This window comes from Choloepus didactylus, chromosome 27, assembly GCF_015220235.1.
Source record: "Choloepus didactylus isolate mChoDid1 chromosome 27, mChoDid1.pri, whole genome shotgun sequence".
NCBI classification, from domain to species: domain Eukaryota; kingdom Metazoa; phylum Chordata; class Mammalia; order Pilosa; family Megalonychidae; genus Choloepus; species Choloepus didactylus.
The window spans coordinates 5,392,542-5,412,915 of NC_051333.1; the positions used below are offsets into that span (position 1 = coordinate 5,392,542).

The 20,374-nt window shown below is 36.7% G+C and overlaps 1 protein-coding gene and 1 long non-coding RNA gene across 3 annotated transcripts in view; both read right to left on the reverse strand.

Moving 5' to 3' along the window:
• Positions 1-17,204, reverse strand: part of LOC119521300 (zinc finger protein 677-like) — a 34,090-nt gene extending 16,886 nt beyond the window's left edge. The window contains exons 1-3 of one of the 2 annotated variants that reach the window (XR_005214332.1): positions 17,158-17,204; positions 10,668-10,794; positions 6,471-7,379 (exon numbers count right to left, since the gene is read on the reverse strand). Coding sequence is in view for 1 of the 2 variants with exons in the window: in XM_037819417.1 (XP_037675345.1) it covers positions 5,815-7,379; positions 10,668-10,794; positions 17,158-17,172 (1,707 nt within the window). In the remaining variant the exon portion in view is untranslated. Of the gene's footprint in view, positions 1-692; positions 7,380-10,667; positions 10,795-17,157 lie in introns of those variants that run through there. The other variant, XM_037819417.1, reaches the window with a different exon arrangement.
• LOC119521316 lies at positions 13,810-17,150 on the reverse strand. The gene is made up of 2 exons (XR_005214333.1): positions 15,149-17,150; positions 13,810-14,286 (listed from the first exon to the last, which is right to left on the reverse strand). It is a non-coding gene; the product is annotated as an uncharacterized LOC119521316 (long non-coding RNA).
• Positions 17,205-20,374: the final 3,170 nt, after the last annotated feature.

The following is a 20,374-nucleotide window of genomic DNA, read 5'->3' on the forward strand; positions in this document are numbered from 1 at the left end:
TTGTGTTTTGATACCTTATTTCCTAAGGATTTTTGTTTTTTGTTAAAAAGAAGCATCAACACACAAAAATATACACAACCAGTTTCTACAGGTGTTGCCTTTTAAGTCCTAAAAAAATAAAAAGTACTAACTGCAAGAAGTTCCAGATTTGAATGTCTCCAATAGAAACTTATCACACACTTCACCAAGCCACACACTAATCCTGGCTACTCCTCAATCATTTCAAGTATGTCTCCATCCTGGGAATTTTCTCCTATTTTCTAAGCCCAATGGCCCTTCATCCCTTGTATCTATCTGCATGGCCCACTGCTTCAATTCCTTCAGGATTCTGCTCAAATGTAACCTTATCATGAGGTATTCCCAGAACACAATGTTTATCATGCCTTGTCAATCTATCAGCTTATAGGAACACCATCATTGTACTTATCATATCATGCTTTATCACCATATCATATTGGTTTTATTTCCTACCAGATCACTAGTGATTAGGACAGTTCCTCTGCTGTTGTCAGGTGGAGTTTCTTAGAATGTCAGATCCTACTAGTTGATGTATTGTTGAATTCTATGTACTTGCTGCTATCTAGTTCTATCAATTAATGAAAAGTTATTGAAGTCTCAAACTATAATTATGGATTTTTCCATAATTACAGCAAGCACTCCATCCACACGTATTGTTCCATTAGTTATGCTCGAAGTTTTTAATGAGTCTAGCTCGTTAGTTTTATGGAGTCTTTAAGCTCATTGGGCCTCTATAAAAGAACCCCACTTCTAGGTTTTTTTCACTAAAGCATTTTGTTCAAAAAGTTTGTCCTAAAGAGCCTCTTTAGTCAACAGGAAGGTTGCTTCAAAGGGCATTAGAACCACGTCCTTGATTTGGTCCTGGTTATGATTCTGAATTTGAACTTGCCCTTGCCCCTCAAAGCATTTCTCAGTTTTACGTTTTACTGTTTGGAGATGGGACATAGTTATGCACATAATCCCTGCATGCAAACCACCCATTACACTTTATTGTAATATTGTTAGATGCTGTTGAAAGCAATACGTCATGGTAGTATTTTTGCTTTCCTAACCTCTGCATTGGGGGTCTCAACCAGTGGTGATTTTGCCCTCCAGCAAGCATTTTCAAATATCTGGAGTTATTTTGATTGCCGCAACTGGTGAAGGGTGCAACTGGGTCAAGCGGGTACAGGCTAGGGAAATGCACTGGACAGCCTCCCACAAGTATTATTTGGTCCCAAATGTCCACAGTTTGGAAAAGATATACCAAGCAAATAACAAACAAAACAAAGCGTGAGTGCCTATATTAATAACAGACAAACTTCAGGGTAAAGAAAATATCCGGGGACAGAAGGTGACATTACATAATGATAAAATGGTCAATTCACCAAGATGACACAGCAATCCTAAATGTGTGTAAACCAAGCAATAGAGCTGCACCATGTGTTAACCAACATGTGACAGAACTGAAAGGGATAGAAAAATCCATAATTATAGTTTGAGACTTCAATAACTCTTTTCATTAATTGACAGAACTAGATAGAAAGCAGCAAGTACATAGAATTCAACAATAAATCAACTAGTAGGATCTGACATTCTAAGAAACTCCACCTGACAACAGCAGAGTACACATTCTTTTAAAGTGAGACAGAACCTGTACTGAGATTGACCGTATACTTTGCCATAAACCCCAACAAATTTAAAAGTGTTAAAAATACAGTTTTCTTTCACCAAAATGGAATCAAACCAAACATCAAGAACAGAAACGTAACAGGACAATCTCCAAACACTTGAAAATTAAACAACACACTGCAAAATAATCCATGGTCAAAGAAAATGTCTTAAGGAAAAAAACGTTTATAACATTTTGAATGGAAAGAAAATTAAAACACAACATATCAAAATTTATGTGATGTAGCTAAAGCAGTGCCAAAAGGCAAAGTAATAGGAAAAAAATGCTTCAATGAAAGGGAAAAGTCTGAAACCAATAATCTAAGCTCCCACTTTCACAGACAAGAGAGCAAAACAAGCCCAAAGCAAACAGAAAGAATGAAATAATAAAGAACAGATATCAATGAAACTGAAAACAGAAAATCTATAAATCAAACAGCTTGAAAATTCATATAGATCAATAATATGGAAAAACCTCTATCAAGGCTGACAAAAAGAGAAGACATAATCAACATATAATGAATGAAACAGGGTATCATTTCACTAGACACTTCAGACATGGAGGATTCTGTGATAATGGAAATGTCCTACATCTTGACTGCATCAATGTCAATATCAAAGTTGTGATATTGTATGACAGTTTGGTAAGGTGTTACTATTAGAAGTAATTGGCAAAGGGTATATGGGTTCCTTCCATATTATTTCTTACAACTATATGTGAATTTACAATGATCTCAAAATAAAGTTTTTTAAAAACAGCTTATTTTATTAAGTGAAGCCTATCCAGCTTGTTCATCCTTTTCATAAGTCTCTGCTATTTCTGGAACTTATGACATTATTGTCCACTGAAGATTTTAAACATAGCTTTTCAAGCTACACACATACACACACACAACTGCATGGATTTTATTAGCATTATATTGAATTTATGGATTACATTTGGGAAGAATTAAAATCTTTATGCTGCACTTTCCATTGGTTCCTAGGATACTAATTCCAGGCTATTTTAATATCTTTTACTATTTTTTTGCAATTTTTTTCCCACAAAACACTAGATCATTTATATTTATCCAAAAATATATTTATGCTTTTGTGAAATGTGTTTTTTTGCTTATTACATTTTCTCACTGCTTTTTAAAATTCCTTTTAGGACAGTAATGAATTTTCTTTGTAAACTGATGGCTGACTGACATTGGTTATAATAATATAGCTGTAGATTCACTTGGAATTCTCTATTAGATCACTGGTTCCTGAAATAGACTGCATGTGGAAGCACGTGACGAGCTTTGGGCACTTCCTTTCCTATGTCCCATTCTAGAAGATTCTGATATAAACATTCATGGGTGTAGCCTGTAGCCTGAATGTTATATTTTTAAAAACACATCTTTCAGAGCAACTAAATTACAGTTGCATGAACTGCAAATAAAAATAGTATTGTCACTCCTTAATATTCATCTTATTTCCTTTTATTGTATAATTGTATGGACAGAAAAGACTATGTTCCTGAGTAAAAGTGGTGATTCCACAAGTTAATTCATGACTTACATGGAAATGCTTCTAACATCTGACCATCAAATTAAAGTTTTGTAATAGTTGTTGACGGATATCATATCACATTTAGTTTCCTCCTGATCCTAATGTGATGAGTGTAGACGTAGTTTTTAATATGAACAAATGTTTGTACTTTTCAAGTAGTTTTTAGAAATGAACAAAATGGATACAGATTTTCTCATTTATTAGTTAACATGGTGTTATCACACTGATCATATCTAATGTCTAGTATTCCTGAATAAACATTCCAAATTCCTGTTGAATATTTTCATTATTCATTCTGCTATATCCAGAATTTATATCCTTAAATGTTTTATTATAACAGCTACATAAAATTTTTCCATACCTTTCTGTTTTCCTGTTATGTATAAGTTTCTAAAGTTAGAGAATAAACTATAACTTGAAAATATGGGAACTGTCATATAAAAGTTAGAATTTTAATTGGATTATCTAAAGTAGTAAAGAGTTTTCTGATTTTTCAGGTTCTAATCCACTTGATACTAGTTTGGTAATCCACATTTTAGAAAAATTATCCTTTTCTTCTCAATTTTCAAATTTATTAACTAATTTATTTTAGCCTTGAGGGGTTTTTAAATCTCTTCTCTGACCATTTTATCTAATTTTCATTAGTAGTAATGGTTATGGGTCTGTTTACATTTTTATATACACTGAAATAATAATGTCAATTATCTGAACAAGTGTCTTTTTATTCCATTTCTCATAATATTCTATATAAAGTTTATTCTTAGTTTTATTACTTACATTGTTTTAGTTTCATTGGCTGCTCAAGCAAATACCAATGCAATGGGTTGGCTTAAACAATGGGAATCTATTAGCTCATGGTTTTGAGGCTCTTTCTGAAGACTGGCATCCTGGGCTCCTCTAACACATGGCAATGGAACAGTTGCCTCTTCCATCTTTTCTGGGTTCCACTGACCTTCAATTCTTGCTTCTTGTGGCTCTTTATGAGTCTGAATTTCATTCTGCTTATATCGGACTCCAGCAATAGAATTAAGACCCATCCTGATTGAATTGGGCCATACCTTAACTGAGGTAACCTCATCAAAAGGACCTACTTAAAATGGGTTCACACCCATAGTAATAGATTACGTTTAAGAACATGTTTTTCTGGGGTACATGTAACTTCAAACTACTACATTAGCCTAATAGTATTCACTATTTCTTTTAACAAATTATTGACTTGAACCCTCTGGACATAAATTGTCCAGCAATCTTGGAATCTGTGAATTTCCCTGGAGTTACTTAGCAAATTCTCAGAGTAAAGAATAGAGGCTAACAATGCCTTATTAATGTTTGTTATGAAAAAGATTGTATTTTAGTAAAACGTGGGAACTATGACATTCTAAATAAAATGATACCAAAATGCAGTTTCAGTAGTTAAATGTGAATCTTACACGTGCATATTCTATTTTTGGTTCTTTTGATTAAGCTATTCTCTATGAAATTTGCTCTCATTTTCCAAAAATCATACCATTTTTCATTAATATCTGATATACAATAGATATTTTCTCTCAAAGAAGAAAGGGACGATGTGTAGTCCCTAGTAACCTCTTTCTTCTCCCAAGAAAATTTCAGTATCCTGGCATGCTTTTCCTGTTTCTTGGTCAGTTGGTAGAGCAACCTTTTTCTAAAATCAACAATGGCCCTTTATCATAACAAGAAATATGATGGAGAGGAGCCCTGATTACATAAATCATGATGATTTAGATCACAGTTTTACATCTGTTCTCTGCTACTTCCATGCTCTAATTTAAACCATATTGTTTTAAAATTCAGTGTCCTTGTTTTGACAGGTTTTGTAGATATGACTGAACTTCACCCAATGAAATAGATCCTTGCTTACTGATTCCTTCCCAGAGACCATAATGGTGACACATGAAAAGCATGTAATAAAGGTATGACATCAACAGATTTCAAACTTCAGGTTGAAAGTTATCAATAATAACATAGCATTTTAAAGAAATCTCCAATAACTGAAAAATATTTTATAACCTTAAGACCATCCCACAGATGTCCCTGCTCATTTGACATGCATCATCTAATAAGTTTTAAATGATTTGCACCTTTAATTGTCTATGGAATAAACATCAGAGGTTGACAATTCTTCAAAAATGACTAGTCTTAGTTCCCTACATTTGAATTATCTAATGTGTAGTCCACTGTGAGAATTGGTTAGAAAATTTATGACACTCATTATACTGGTAAGATTTCTTTCCAGTATGAAGTTTTTTGTGAATCCTGAAGTCAGACCTTGCCACATTCAATGCATTTGTTTTTTCTCCTGTATGAATTGTCTCATGATTTCAAAAGTGTGAACATTTGATAAAAGCTTATCACATTTCTTACATTTATGACTTCTCTCTAGTAGAAATTATGTTGCACACAACTTGGATTTTGGATAAAAGCCTTGCCATGCACATTACTATTGTGTGGTTTCTCCCAAAGATACACATTCTGATATCTAGTGAGAAATGAGTCCTGGTTAAAGACTAGTTTTACATGGTTTCTCTTCACTAAGTATTCTCTGAAGTAAGGCTTAAACACACATTAGAGGTTTTGCTGCATTGATTAGTTTTAATGCTTCTCTCCATCATTAATTATCTGATGATCCCCAAGGATTGAGCTTTGGATAAAAGCACTGCCACATACTTTAGTTTTACAACATTTCTTTTCAGCATGTATTTTCTGATGTCTGGTAAGGTTTGCAAATTGGGTAAAAGCTCTGCCACATTCATTACATTTGTAGGGTTTCTCTCCAGTATGGATTTTCTTATGTTGAGTAAGGTTTGACCTCTCAGTAAAGGCCTTGCCACACTCATTACATTTGTGAGATTTCTCTCCAGTATGAATTCTTTCATGACCCCAAAGGTGTGACCGTTTGCTAAAAGCCTTACCACATTTATTACATTTGTAAGGTTTTTCTCCAGTATGAATCCTTTGGTGTTCCACGAGGCTTGAATTTTGGATAAAAGCCTTGCCACACACATTACATTTGTGTGGTTTCTCTCCAGGGTGTACATTCTGATGTTTAGTGAGGTGTGACCACTGATTAAAAGCTTTGCCACATTCATTACATTGGTAAGGTTTCTCTCCAGTATGGATTCTCTTATGTTGAGTAAGGCTTGAACTTTCAGTAAATGCTTTACCACACTTGCTACATTTGTAAGGTTTTTCTCCAGTATGAATTCTTTCATGAGCCCTAAGGTGTGAACATTTGCTAAAAGACTTACCACATTCATTACATTTGTAAGGTTTTTCTCCAGTATGCATTCTCTGATGACTTGCAAGGTTTGCATTTTGACTACAGGCCTTGCCACAGACATTGCATTTATATGGTTTCTCTCCAGTATGGACTCTCTGATGTCTAGTGAGGTTTGAGCACTGCTTAAAGGCTTTACCGCACTCATTACATTTGAAAGGTCTCTGTTCAGAATGAATTCTTTGATGGTTGGTGAGGTTTGACCTTTTGCTAAAAGCTTTCCCACAGTCATTACATTTGTACATTTTTTCTCTAATGTATGTTCTTGTTCTTCCGAATTGTGTAGATAATGAAGGGTATATAACAATCTTCCCATATTTATTATAAGTGTTGGTTTTGCCACTATGTGGAATTCTTTGAAGTTGTGAAACTGAGCAACCATTATTGACTAACTTCTCAACTTGATTACATTCATAAATTTTCTCCTCAGTCTGAAATCTCTGTTCAACCAGATGTGACTGAAAGTTTAATTCAATCTTGTTTTCAAAACATTTCACATACTTGTTTCCTCCATAGCCTGTGCTACTTCTGAGTTTTAACAAATGCCTTATAAATGGCTTCTCATGTTTGTAATATGGACAGGTACTTTTTCTTATGGAAACACTCTGATTTAGAGGAAAATTATTCCAGGATCTGTTAGGCGGCTGTTCTTTTCTACCAGTGAGATTTTTAGTGTGGGTTGTAGTCACTCCTTCATAATGTCTTTCATTATCTCCCCACTGATGCTTAAACTCGTATATATCTTCCTGGACTTCCCTAAAGTCAAAATGCTCAATGTCGTGGCTTTCATGGCTTCCCAACATCACTGTTTGGAATAATTCTCCTTTATTAACATCCTCTTTTGGTGATAATTCCTTGATTATACATCTAGCAGAAATATCTGAAAGATATAAAGAACCAGAGGCTTCCTGTTAACTAGAGTTGGAAGATGAATATTTCATACTGCAAAAAAAATATATTATGCCAAAAATAATATTTATATTGAACAGAGTTATGAAACTTCTCAACCATTATCTTCAAATATGTAGGAACATGAAGGGAAAAATAATCACGAATAAAGAAAGGGTGCTTACATGTAATTCAAATTATTTTAAGGGAAGCCTAGTTTCAAACATCCTATCAGCAAATCACTCACACTATGTAAATGAAAATAAGCAGAAGGGGTACTTTTTCACACCAGTGCAAAAGCACACACCAACTGGTGTAGCTGTATAGCTGTGTCAAGAGAAAAAGATACTATATTACTTTATCATTACTGCATAATTATTGTATACAAATAAATGCTAAAGCACAGTACTGCAACCATTCTGTAACATTAACAATTAGCGTATTGCAGTTATGTCTAAAGCAGATAATGAAAACCATCATCCATAAATTAATAGTAGTCCTCAAAACCCTAAAGAATACCCTGGTCCCTATCTGAGACTCTATAAAAGTTTCACTTACTAAGTTTATTTTTCAGAAACGTCAATCCTCCAGAGTGTTCCTATGCCAGATAAGTCCCAAAACCCAGAGGCAACAGCGTCTTCAAGAACCTCAATCAGATGTTTCCCCCTTTCCCACAAGGTCGATACCCCTTTTCAATATGAACAAGTTAGGGTGGTCACTGCCCAGACATCCCTGAAGACTGGGAAAGTGGGAAAGATTGGGAAGACTGGGAAACTAGAATAAGGGGTAGCAACAGAAAGACAGAATTTAACAAAGGATTACAAATACTGAATATATAAATTTTTTTCTTAGTTGCTAGGGTATTAGAATAGCTGAAAAGAAAGAACTGAAATGGCAGAACTGTAACCCATAACATTCTTTGAAATTTGTTCTATAGCTACTTGTTAAATTGCACTTTGAGTTATCACTTTCCTGTTATATATCACAATAAAAAATGAAAATAAATAAAATAGTCTAGTAATTTTTGATAAATCTAGCAGGTAACTAATAAGTAATCACAGTTATACAAGATTATATAGACTGTGGAAAGAATAAAAGAACTTATATTCCAGAAGGAACACAAAATAGGAGAATGGGAAAATATGTTGAGAATCCCTGACTTTCAAATTTCAGATTCAAGTAAATATACAATATTATAAAGACTAAAAATGGGGGAAGGCAGGCTGAAATCACAATTATGATTCCATGCCAGCCATTATGTAATAGCCAATAAGAAGCGCAAATCCCCAACTATGGAATAGTTTTTAATAATCCAGCTCTGTAATCACAAAATATATATAATACAGTGTGAGCTGTGAAAACTTACTATCTAAGATCTGAGACAACATTAATATTGAACCCATAACAAAATAAAAACATGCAAGATATAATGCAGGCAAAGGTCAATCTCCTAATAAACATAAAGGTTCACATATCTTATTGAACAAAGGTAACTCTTCAGTCCTTACTATAGGTTCAGGCAATATTCTAAGCCCTCTACAGTATTAACTTGTTTAAACATTCTTGAGCTCAATTATCACAATTTTTCAGACAAAAACAATGGGTCTACAGGGTTTTCGTATTTATCCTTAATACATAAAGTCAATTCGACAGCAGGGATTGAAACCTGGGCCTGCAGGCAAAAATAACATGTCTGTAATGTCCACTCAGGCAATACAGATTACAACAGGTCACAGCAAGTCTCAGGGGCTTAGGAAGAAGCGCTTCAAGGGAGATACGGGACCTGAGGTGTGTCACTAATCATGTGACTTTAGAAATTCTACGGAAAACACCAGTGTTATAAGCAACAGTGGTGAGAAAGTACCTGGTGTGCAAGAAATTGGCTTTCTATAAAATACAGTAAGATACTTAAATATTAGCCTAGTATGCCAAGATAGACATGATCAATCTGGATATGGAGAATAATTGTTAGAACAAAGCATCTGTACCTAAAAATTAAAAGTCAGTGTAATTCAAATTAAGCCCAACAAGTTTGGTTTAAAAAACTTAACATATACTATAGAAAACACAATGTATCTTTATGTAACAGATTATGGCAAATCGACTTAATGATATTTCTGGGACTAATACTTAATAAAAAGGTATATTCTCAAGATATCTGGTTTTCCAATTTAAAAAATGCAATAGATTTATTGAGAAAAATGTACTTTCACTGTAGGTACCAAGTCACATGAAACAGTAGATGGAATAATTAACTATCTTATCAAAAAATTTGGAGGTTGTATAAGGTTTTAGAGGAACTGCTGCTGAGCCATAACCCTAAACATTAGAGAAAGAAATCTTGCAAAAGAAATCAAATATCCATTCTTTGATTTAACAACCCTGCAAAATTACAGATATAAAACAAAGAACACTATGAGTATCATCAAAAAAATATAACTGATAATTAAATGAATACAAAAAGAGTTCATTTTAAATAGTTGGAAATGTGCAGATGAAAGCACCAGTGGCTTAACGCCAAACAATTAGGGTAGAGCTAAAAAAATATAGGCATAATTCAACTTCATAAGCTCTTTCAATAGGATGTGTCCAAACTGATTTGTTGAAGAATGAACAGGGCACACACATGGATGAACAATGGCATGAACAATAGTCTGATCAACAGCTTCAAAGATATGAGGTTGTGAACTTGGGCAATGTTCTCCCTAGGACAAATTCCTACAGTGTAATTTGTAGGAATTACAATTACAGGGGATGGTCATTTAGTATATTTGATCAACACGGCCACATTGCCCCTGAGAGATACTGTGACAGTCCACAAAACCAGAAGGATATCTAGGTCCACTTCTCAGTCAAGCTCTCGAGACAGTTTCATTCTCAGCATCCTGGGGGTCAGAATTTGTGAGTTCCTTAGAAGGGGCCATGTGCTCTGCCCACAGACCCAGGCAGAGCACCTAAAAGACTGAGATATGCTTCTCATGTAGGAATGGGACTCATAAGATCTGTCAACTGACTTCACAGTAGTTGTTAGTAACAACTGGAGAATATCCAGCCATGAGGTTTTATGCCTCCTCAAGTTCTGGAACCAGGAATAATAGGATGAAGTCTGCAGATCATCCAAAGAAAGGGGAAGGTTAAAGTCTACACACAGCATTACGAAGCTTTTCATTTCTGAACACAGCTTCAATGTTTCCCTTAAGATCAGGGATTTGAAATTCAGTGAAACAGGGCAGGGTCATCCCAAGAGACAACGCAAAGTTATACAAGGGCATGTCCTCACCCAGGGAGACCAGGTTCCTGTAGTTCTCCAACATCACGTCCCTGTATAAAGCCCTCTGCTCAGGGTCCAGGCATTCCCACTCCTCCTGAGAGAATTCTATGGCCACATCCTGGAATGTCAACACTTCCTAAAATGAAAAACATATTTCACCAAATGGACATGGGGAGTGTTCTTATTTTCACACAAAATGAAAGAAGAGGTGTGTAAGGATTGATTTGGTTGAAGTATTTTGACAGATCCAATAAAGAGAACTGGAGGAAACTATATTACTATTTTTGTCAATTGATGTGATATTAACAAAACATACAATTTAAAATGTACAATTCAGTAGCATTTATGTTGTACAATTATCGTCTCATTACAAAACATTTTCCTCACCCCCAAAGAGAACCCCATACCCAACAAGTAGTCACTCTCCACACTGCTCTCCCCTCATGCCCTGGCAACTATTAATTCTGTTTCTATAGATTTACCTCATCTGGATATTTCACATAAACGGAATCATACAAAATGTGACCTTTTGTGTCTGTCCCTTTTCACTTAGCATAATGTTTTTGAGGTTCATCCAGATTGTAGCACATATCAGTACTTCATTCCTTTTTATGGCTGAATAACATTCCATCACCATAACCCAGTGATGGCCACTGGGTTCTTTCTACATTTTGTCTATTGTGAATAGCTGCTATAAACATTTATATACAAGTGTTTATTTGAATATTTGTTTTAAACTCTTGTGGGTATACACCCAGGTATGGACTTGCTGGCTTATAGGGTAATTCTATGTTTAATTTTTTGAGGAAATACCAAACTATTTTCAACAGGCAATGCACCATTTTACCAGTAATGTATGATGAGTCCAATTTCTCCACATCTTCACCAACACTTATTTTCCCTTTGATTACAGCCATTCTAGCAGGTTTGAAGAGAAATCTAATTGTGGTTTTGATTTTGCATTTCTCTAATGTCATTGAGCATCTTTTCATGAACCTGGTGGCCATTTGTGTATCTTCTATGCAGAAGTGTCTATTAAAATCATTTAACCAATTTTAATTAGGTTGTTTGCCTTTCTGTTGCTGAATTGAGGGTGTTCTGTATGTATTCTGGATGTTAGACCCTTATCAGATATATGATTTACAAATATTTTTGACCATTTAATAGGTTGTACTCTCACTTTTGTGATAGTGTCTTTTGATGTACAATGTTTAGATTTTGATGAAGTCCAATTTATTGAGGCTTTTGGTGTAATTTCTAAGAATCCATTGCCAAATTCAAGGTCATGAAGATCTACCCTTATGTTTTCTTCTAACAGTATTATAATTTTAGTTCTTACACTTAGGTCTTTGACACATTTTGAGTTAATTTATTTTATAAGAGGTGAGTTAAGGATCCACTTTCATTCTCTTACCTGTGGATATCCATTTGTCCCAACACTATTTGTTGAAGGAACTATTCTTTCCCTCACTGAATGTTCTTGCCACACTTCTTAACAATCAGTTGACCACAGATTTATGGGCTTAACTCTGGAGTCTCAATTTTATTCCACTGGTCAATATGTACCACACAGTGTTTTTTTAATGCTAGTTTATTGGGATATATTCACACACCATATAATCCATCCAAAGTATACAATCAATGGTTCACAGTATCATCATATAGGTGTACATTCATCACCACAATCAATTTTAGAACATTTGCATTACTCCAAAGAAATAAAAATAAAAAAGAAAACCTAAAACATCCCACACCCCTCATTCCGCCCCCCCCCCTTTATTTTATCTGTCTTTATTTTATTACTCATCTAACCATACACTGGATAAAAAGAGTGTCAGTCACAAGGTTTTTACAATCACACAGTCACACGATAAAAGGTATATAGTTATACAATCGTTATCAAAGATCAAGGCTACTGGATTATGGTTCAACAAATTCAGGTATTTCCTACTAGCTATTTTAATTCACTAGAAACTAAAAAGAAATATCTGTATAATGAGTCAGCAGTCATAATCATTTGTTAAATTCTAATTTCTCAGTTACACCTCCTGTCTCTCATTTAATCATTCTCTCAATCTTCAGGGATATCTAGGCAATGACCATTTTAACTTCCATGTGCTGTAAAGGGGTGTTGACCTTATGGGGTAGAGTAATGAAACTGGTTGATGATCTTGAAGAGGCTGTGTACCAAATATTTTTGATTGCAGATTTGTAGTATATCTTGAAATCAGAAAGTCTGAGTCCTCCAACTTTGTTCTTGTTTTGCCAAGACTGTTTTGCCTATACAGGGTCTTCTGCAACTCAATATGAATTTTAAGATCTACTTTTCCATTTCTGCAAAAAAGGCCATTGGAATTTTGATAGAGATTGCATTGAATCTATAGACCCCTTTGGAGAATACAGACATTGTAACAGTACTAAACCTTCAATCCTTGAACACGGAATGTCTTTCAATTTACTTAGGTCTTCTTTTCTTTCTTTTAGCAATGTTTTGTAGTTTTCAGTGTATAAGTCGTCCACTTCCTTGGTTAAATTTATTCCTAAGTGTTTTATTCTTTTTGGCACTATTTAAATGGAACCATTTCCATTTCTCTTAATTTCCTTTTGGGTTTGTTCTTTGCTAGTGTATGTAACTGATTTCTGCATATTAATCTTGTATCTTGCAATTCTACTGAATTTATTAGCTCTAATAGTTTCAAGGATTCTTTATCCATTGCTTTATATAAGAAATGTAATCTGTGAACACAGATAGTTTTACTTCTTTTCCAACTTCAATTCCTTTTATTCTTTCTTCTGTCTAAGAGTTCTGGCTAGAAATTTCAGTTAAGTGCTGAAGACCAGTGCCATTAGTGGACATCTGTGTTTTGTTCTGGATCTTAGGGGAGAAGCTTTCAGTCCTTCCCCACTGAGTATGATGTTAGCTGTGGATTTTTCATGAATGCCCCTTTTCAGGTTGAGTTCCCTTCTATTCCTAGTTTGCTGAGTGTTTCTTTATCATGAGGGGTATTGCAGTTTGTCAAAGGTTTTTTGATGATCATGTGTTTTTTTCTTTCCATCATTCTTTTAACGTGGTGTATTTAATAACTGATTTTCATATACTGAAACGTCTATCTTAGTTTACCAGGCTGTATGACAAATACCACTCAATGAGTTGGCTTAAACAACAGGAATTTATTGGCACAGATTTAGTCTAAAATCAAGATAATGGCAAGGCTTGCTTTCTCCTCGACTCTTGCATTCCAATGCTGGCTTCCAGTGATCCTTAGGGTTCCTTGGCTTGCATCCTTGCCTCATGTCACATGCTGATGTCCTTTCTCTTCTGGGTTCTGCTGACTTCCAGTTTCTGGAAGTGTTGAATTTCATATTTTTGTAACTAACAAAACACTAATTAATAAACATTAACATGATAAAAACACTAAAAAAAACTACTAAAATAATGATTCAAAATAAAAATATTTATTAATGTAATAAATTAATTTAAAAGACTAAAATGGAAAGAAAAGATTTATCATAGAAGTTGATCCTTGAAGAAATACTAGATACTTAAAATTCATGTTGAATTTCCAGTAAAGGTCAGGGGAGACCAAGAAGCAGACCAGGGCTCCTGCCACTCACTTCTTACAGGATTCTAGATCCAGGACCAGAGAAGAGGGAAAAGCAAGGAAAACAAAACAGTCAATAAAGTGGCATTATTATTCATAGATGACATGACTACAACCTAGAAAAAACACGAGAACATATTTTGATTGTAAAAACTAATAACATATTGTAAATAATTCCTGTTCTTCAAGAGCAGAAAACAAAACAATACAAACAAAACAAGAAACAGCCTGCATTTCCATTAACAAAAATATCATGACTTCTATTTAGAAGACATTTCCAGACCCATTTGAAGAAATTTAAAAATTTTACTGAAGGACATAACAAAGACATGATCAAAGACTGACAAACACAAATTTTATTGGAAATGTGGTAATATAAAGATCTCAGTAACTACAGAAATTCAGAAAAATCCAAATGCAAAAGAAACATGGAATTTCAAACAAAAGTCTCTGCTGAGTCAAGGAGACTGAACATAATTTTGCAAAAAAAAAAAAGAAAAAAAAAGGAAAGGCTTGTCAAACTACACATGATCCTTTTATTATGTATATAACCTGAAATTTTAAGATGTCTGAAATATAATAGCTGATACAAGATATACACAAAAAACTCAAATCAGAAACAGACTAATATAATTTTAAACAATAATCATTAGTAGTACATAATGTTTTGTAATCATGTAATAGGTATGGCCTTTGGAAGGTAAGGCCTTCCAAAGCAGGATGAAAAAGCAGAGGACCTGAGGGAAAGGAGACTTATTTTTGACTGTGTTGTATGATGAAAGACTTGGCAGGCCTCTGTCCCTGGATCCTCGGCGATATCCTCTAAATCTTTAATATTTCCTCAGTGATAGAAGCATCTTGTTATTTATGGTGTTCCCCCCACCATACCTGACAGTGTATGCTGAGGAGATGGCTTGGGGTAGGGAGGCCAAATCTGTATTCTTAGGGTGGGGGGTTCCAAACTGGAAAAGAAAGACCAACGTTGTGATTTTAGGGTTAGGACTTTGAGCTAGGTGATATCAGTCCAACCTCTGAGGAGGGGAGGCAGGGCTGGAGACTGGTGTGAACCACACAGCCAATGAGTCGGTCAACCATGCCTACATAATCAAACTCGAATAAAAACTCTGGACACTGAGGCTCAGGTGAGGTTTCCAGGTTGGTAATATACATCATTGTGCTCACACGGTGACACATCCTGACTCCGTAGGGAGAGGACACTGGAAGCTTTGCACGTGATACCCTCTGGGCCTTGCCTCATGCTTCTCTTCTTTTGACTGGTTCTTTTTTGTATCCTTTTTCTATAATAAAACTGTAATCCTATGTGTAGTGCTTTACTGAGTTCTGTGGGTCACTCTAGAAAATTATCGAACCTGAGAAGACAGAGGGGTATCCCTGAATTTTAGGCAGTTGGTCAGAAGTGGGAATCCCTGCACTTAGGGCTGGTGTCTGAAGTGAGGGCAGTCTTGTGGAAGACGGTAAACTCAACCTGGGAAATCCACACTAAATCTGGGTAGCTAGTGTCAGAATGGCATTGCACACAAAAAAATTTCTAAACTAAAATATACTCCAGGGCTTATGTAAAGAATTAAACTATAGAATACAAAGCAGCTCCTAAAAGTACATTAAAGGAAAACTGAGCAAAGTATGAACTCCATTTTATATGTACATGTCCACAAGATAATGAAAAACCACTTAGACTCACAAGTAGTTGGAAAGTGGAAATATACATAAAGGGTAACCATTATTTCCAGATTTTCAAAATATAAAAAGAACATTAAAAAGCAACCTATTTCTGTGTTTGCTAACATGAAAAATACCCCAAGACATATGGCATGTGAAATTGTAAAAATTGTAGAATAAAATATCACAATAAAACATTCACGGAAGAATTTTTTCTACGTCACATAACATTGTGTAAACGTACTCTTAAAAGGCTTACACAGGAGAGAACCAACAAGAGTGGTTCCTGACGGAGATGAAGAGCGATGATGGTGGCCATGACAGGAAAGGAGATGTTACTTTCTAAGCAGCATCATTGTTTGCAGCTTTACAACAAATACACACATCATGTGGTATTTAAAATAAAAGAAATATAATATTTAATCACAATTAGTGGAACAAGAATTTGGCTCCGTCCCTTCTGATAACAAAGAAAGTTGTGCTCCTACATCTTGGCTAAATTATAATCATTTTTACCTAAACAGCTGGTGCACGAGTCTCTGAAACAACACCTTGGTCTCTAGGGGATGATGTGCTGTGAATGATTTGAAGAACCTCTTATTGCTAAACATTTAGGTTGATTCCATATCTTAAAACAGATTATGGAGCAAAACACCTTCTATCCTGATGTCTATTTCTGAGCTTTCCATTCTATTCCATATCATTAATATTTTGAAGCCAGAAACACACTGATTTACTTGTTTACTTTTGAATGCATTATAAATCAAAAAGAGTTGGTTTCCCCTTATCAGTCTTCCTTTTCCAGAGTTTCTGGGTTTTTGTGCACATTAATACATCACTTTTATGTGCGGTTTCCTTAATGCTGGTCTACAGAGAATAGAAAGGGCATCCAAATGTGCTTCCCTAAACAATCCCTGCTGCCAATCTTCCTGACAGCACAGGGCCCACTTCCCACCTCCATCCATGCCTGGGTGTGAAACTCTTCCCATGACAACCTCACCCAGCCCCACCCCACTGAAGCCTCTTCACAAGTTCCATGTTACTGGTCCACAGTGAGATGCAATCTGCGTGGAGAAGAGGGGAATGGAGGGAAAACTCAGTGAGTGTAAGCTAATGTGACTGGCAGAACACTTCAGGTTCAGAGAAGATGAGCAAACCCAATAACCGACATTTCAGGAAGTAGAGGTAGAACAATCAACCAAGAATATGACTTTTACCTGGGAAAGAGCCATTCCTTCCTCTTTCTTCTTCCTCTGGGCTTCTTTCTCAGCCAAAATCATTCTGTGTGTCAAAAATATGATGCTTAATGCTTAGAATCATATTCCCTTCCTGTGTCACAAATACACACACAGGGAGAACTGTAACATGGGGAAGAGAGTCCACTGCAACTGGAGTGATTCAGGGACAATAAATTTCTACAAAGAGCTCAACAAGAGAGTTTTCTGACCCCTTTCTTCAGAACATCCTCCCCTCCTGGTGAAGGCTACACATCTGCTGCAGCAAGATTTGGCTAGACTGACCCTACTATGCCTTTAGGTCATAGACCCGGCTTGATACCAAACCCCATACAGAGAAGAGTCCCCAGGACGTCTCCCTACACCAGGGACTGGACTGAGCTCTCAGAAATGAATGACCCAGACCCTTGGTACTCCATGCTAGATACAGATTATAATTACCTATGGCACTATAAATGCTATTTAGTCTGGGCCCCACCTTTAACATCTGTTTTGGCTTGCTAATGCTGCTGTTATGCAAAATACCAGAAACGGATTGGCTTTTATAAAGGGGATTTATTATCTTACAAATTTACAGTTCTAAGGCCACAGAAGAGTCCATATTAAGGCAACAACAAGAGGACACCTTCACTGAAGAAGAGCCCACGGCATGTGGAACACCTCTGTCAGCTGGTGTTCTGGTTTGCTAATGCTGCCCGTTATGCAAGATACCAGAAATGGATTGGCTTATATAAAGGGGGTTTATTTGATTACAGAGTTACAGTCTTAAGGCCATAAAGTGTCCAACAAGAGGGTACCTTCACTGGAGGATGGCCTTTGGCGTCCGGAAAACCTCTGTTAGCTTGGAAGGCATGTGGCTGGGGTCCGCTTGCTCCCAGGTTGTGTTTCAAAATGGTATTCTCCAAAATCTTGCTCTTGGGGCGTTTTGTCCTCTCTTAGCTGCAGCTACTCTCAAATATCACTCTCAATTGCTCTTCGGGGCGTTTGTCCTCTCTTAGGTTCTCTAGAGCAAAAGTCGGCTTTCAAAGGCCGTCTCCAAAATGTCTCTGTAAACTGTAGCTCCTCTCTCAGCTCCTGTGCGTTCTTCAAAGTGTCCCTTTTGGCTGTAGCAAGCTCATTCCTTCTGTCTGAGCTTATATACTGCTCTAGTAAACTAATCAAGGCCCATGCTGAATGGGTGGGTCCACATCTCCATGGAAATCATCCAATCAGAGTTATCACCTATAGTTGGGTGGGTCGCATCTCCATGGAAACACTCAAAGAATTACAATCTAATCAACACTAACACGTCTGCCCACACAAGACTGCATCAAAGATAATGGTGTTTTGGGGGACACAATACATTCAAACTGGCACAGCTGGGAAGGCATGTAGCTGGTGTCTACTGGTCCTTTGCTCCTGAGTTGTGTTTCAAAATGGCTTTCTCCAAAATGTCTCTGGGTGTCTGCCTTAGCTCCTCTCTCTCTGCTCTTCTGTGTTCTTGCTTCTTTCTCCCAGGGCATTTCTCTCCAAGATCTGGGGGTCCTCTCTTAGCTACTACAGGGCAAACTCTGGGCTTCCATCTCTTAGCTTAGCATCTCCAAAGGTCCTTCTGTGTGCATCTCCAAGCATTTCCAAGTGTCAGCAAGCATCTGGGTCTATGTCAGCTCTTAGCTTCTCTCTTAAATACTCCAGTGAACTAATTAAGACCCACCCTGAATGGGCAGGGTCCACACCTCCATGGAAATAATTCAGTCAGAGGTACCACTCTAATCAACAGACTAATCAGTCTGCCCCCACAAGACTGCATTAAAGAATATGGCTTTTCTGGGGGACATAATGTCTACAAACCAGCACAATATCTGAAGGGGAATCTGGGACACAAGCAACACATTTGCAAAATGCCCCAGCAATTCAATGTGAAGCCAGTGCTGAGCACCACTCAGAGGTAAGCACCTATACCTTCCACATTGTGGCTCTGCTTTCCTCTAAAGCCCTTTTGTCAACAATATCCAGCCAGTGAAAGGAAAAGGAGCAGACAGAAACATGCAGAGAATGTGTTATCTGCCAGGGGTTGAGGTGAGGGTGTGGCTGAAATGTTAAATGGGGGGGATTAGAGGACGCTCCACTGAGAAGGTGATATCTGAATCTGAGTAAGGGAAGGTGGCTGTCATTTGCATCTGAGGAACCACAGTTCAGGTAGAGGGTCTACCCATGTCAAGGCCTAAGGCAGTGGTATCCCCAGTTACAGGAAAGGAAGAGGCCCGTGTGGCTGGAATGGAATGAATGAGGAGAAAATCAGATGATGTCAGAGCGGTACTAGAGGAATCTGATCAGGAAGGCCATGGTCTTCAATACTTTTCTCCCACACCCCAAAGGAATTTTGGAAGCCATGCATTCCTCATCCATTTTAAGTTATTTTTTTTTCATAAATAATCTAACAAATATACTCCACATTTTTAAAATCACCAGGTAGTTTACGGTCGTGCTTAACCGAAATGTGCAGGACTGCAATGGGAATACTTGGGGGATTCATTTTTAGACATATTAAGGTGGCAATGACAGTTAAATGCCCTGGCTGAGATGCTGAGGGGCCAACTGGATAACTGAGTCTGGAATTCAGCGGAGAGTCATGAAATTGAGAGACATCAGAGCACTTAAAGGCATGAGATGGCATGACATGAAAAGGCAGTGGGTGCTGGCAAAGAACAGGTAAAAGGGCTAAGCCGGGGGTAATCCCACAGTCAGGGACCAGGCAGCTGAGGAGAAAACTGAGGAGAAGTAAGGAAGTGGAGAAGAAAATTAAAACACCCACATTGTGAGACAGGTAGGTGGACAGATAAGAGAGTTGCTGTTTAGAGATTTGGTGTGATGCCCTTAAAGCCAAGAAAAAAAGTGTTTCAAGAATGAGGGAGTGATCACCTATGCAGCAGGTAGCTAATACGACACATTAAGACAATAAGACCCACTCAACCAGTGGATTTTGAAAAGGAGAGGTCACTGATGACTCTGACAAGGCAAGTATCGGTGATGGTAGATATGTAATTTAGACTGGATAGGGTTCAAGCAAGAACTGAAGGCAAGAACTTAGGACAGAGAGTAGAAACACAGTTGAGGGTATTTTGCTCTGAAATGGAGCAGAGTGAAGGGGCACTTTCTAGAGGGCGTTCCAGTTTGCTAATGCTGCTATTATGCAAAATACCAGAAATGGATTGGCTTT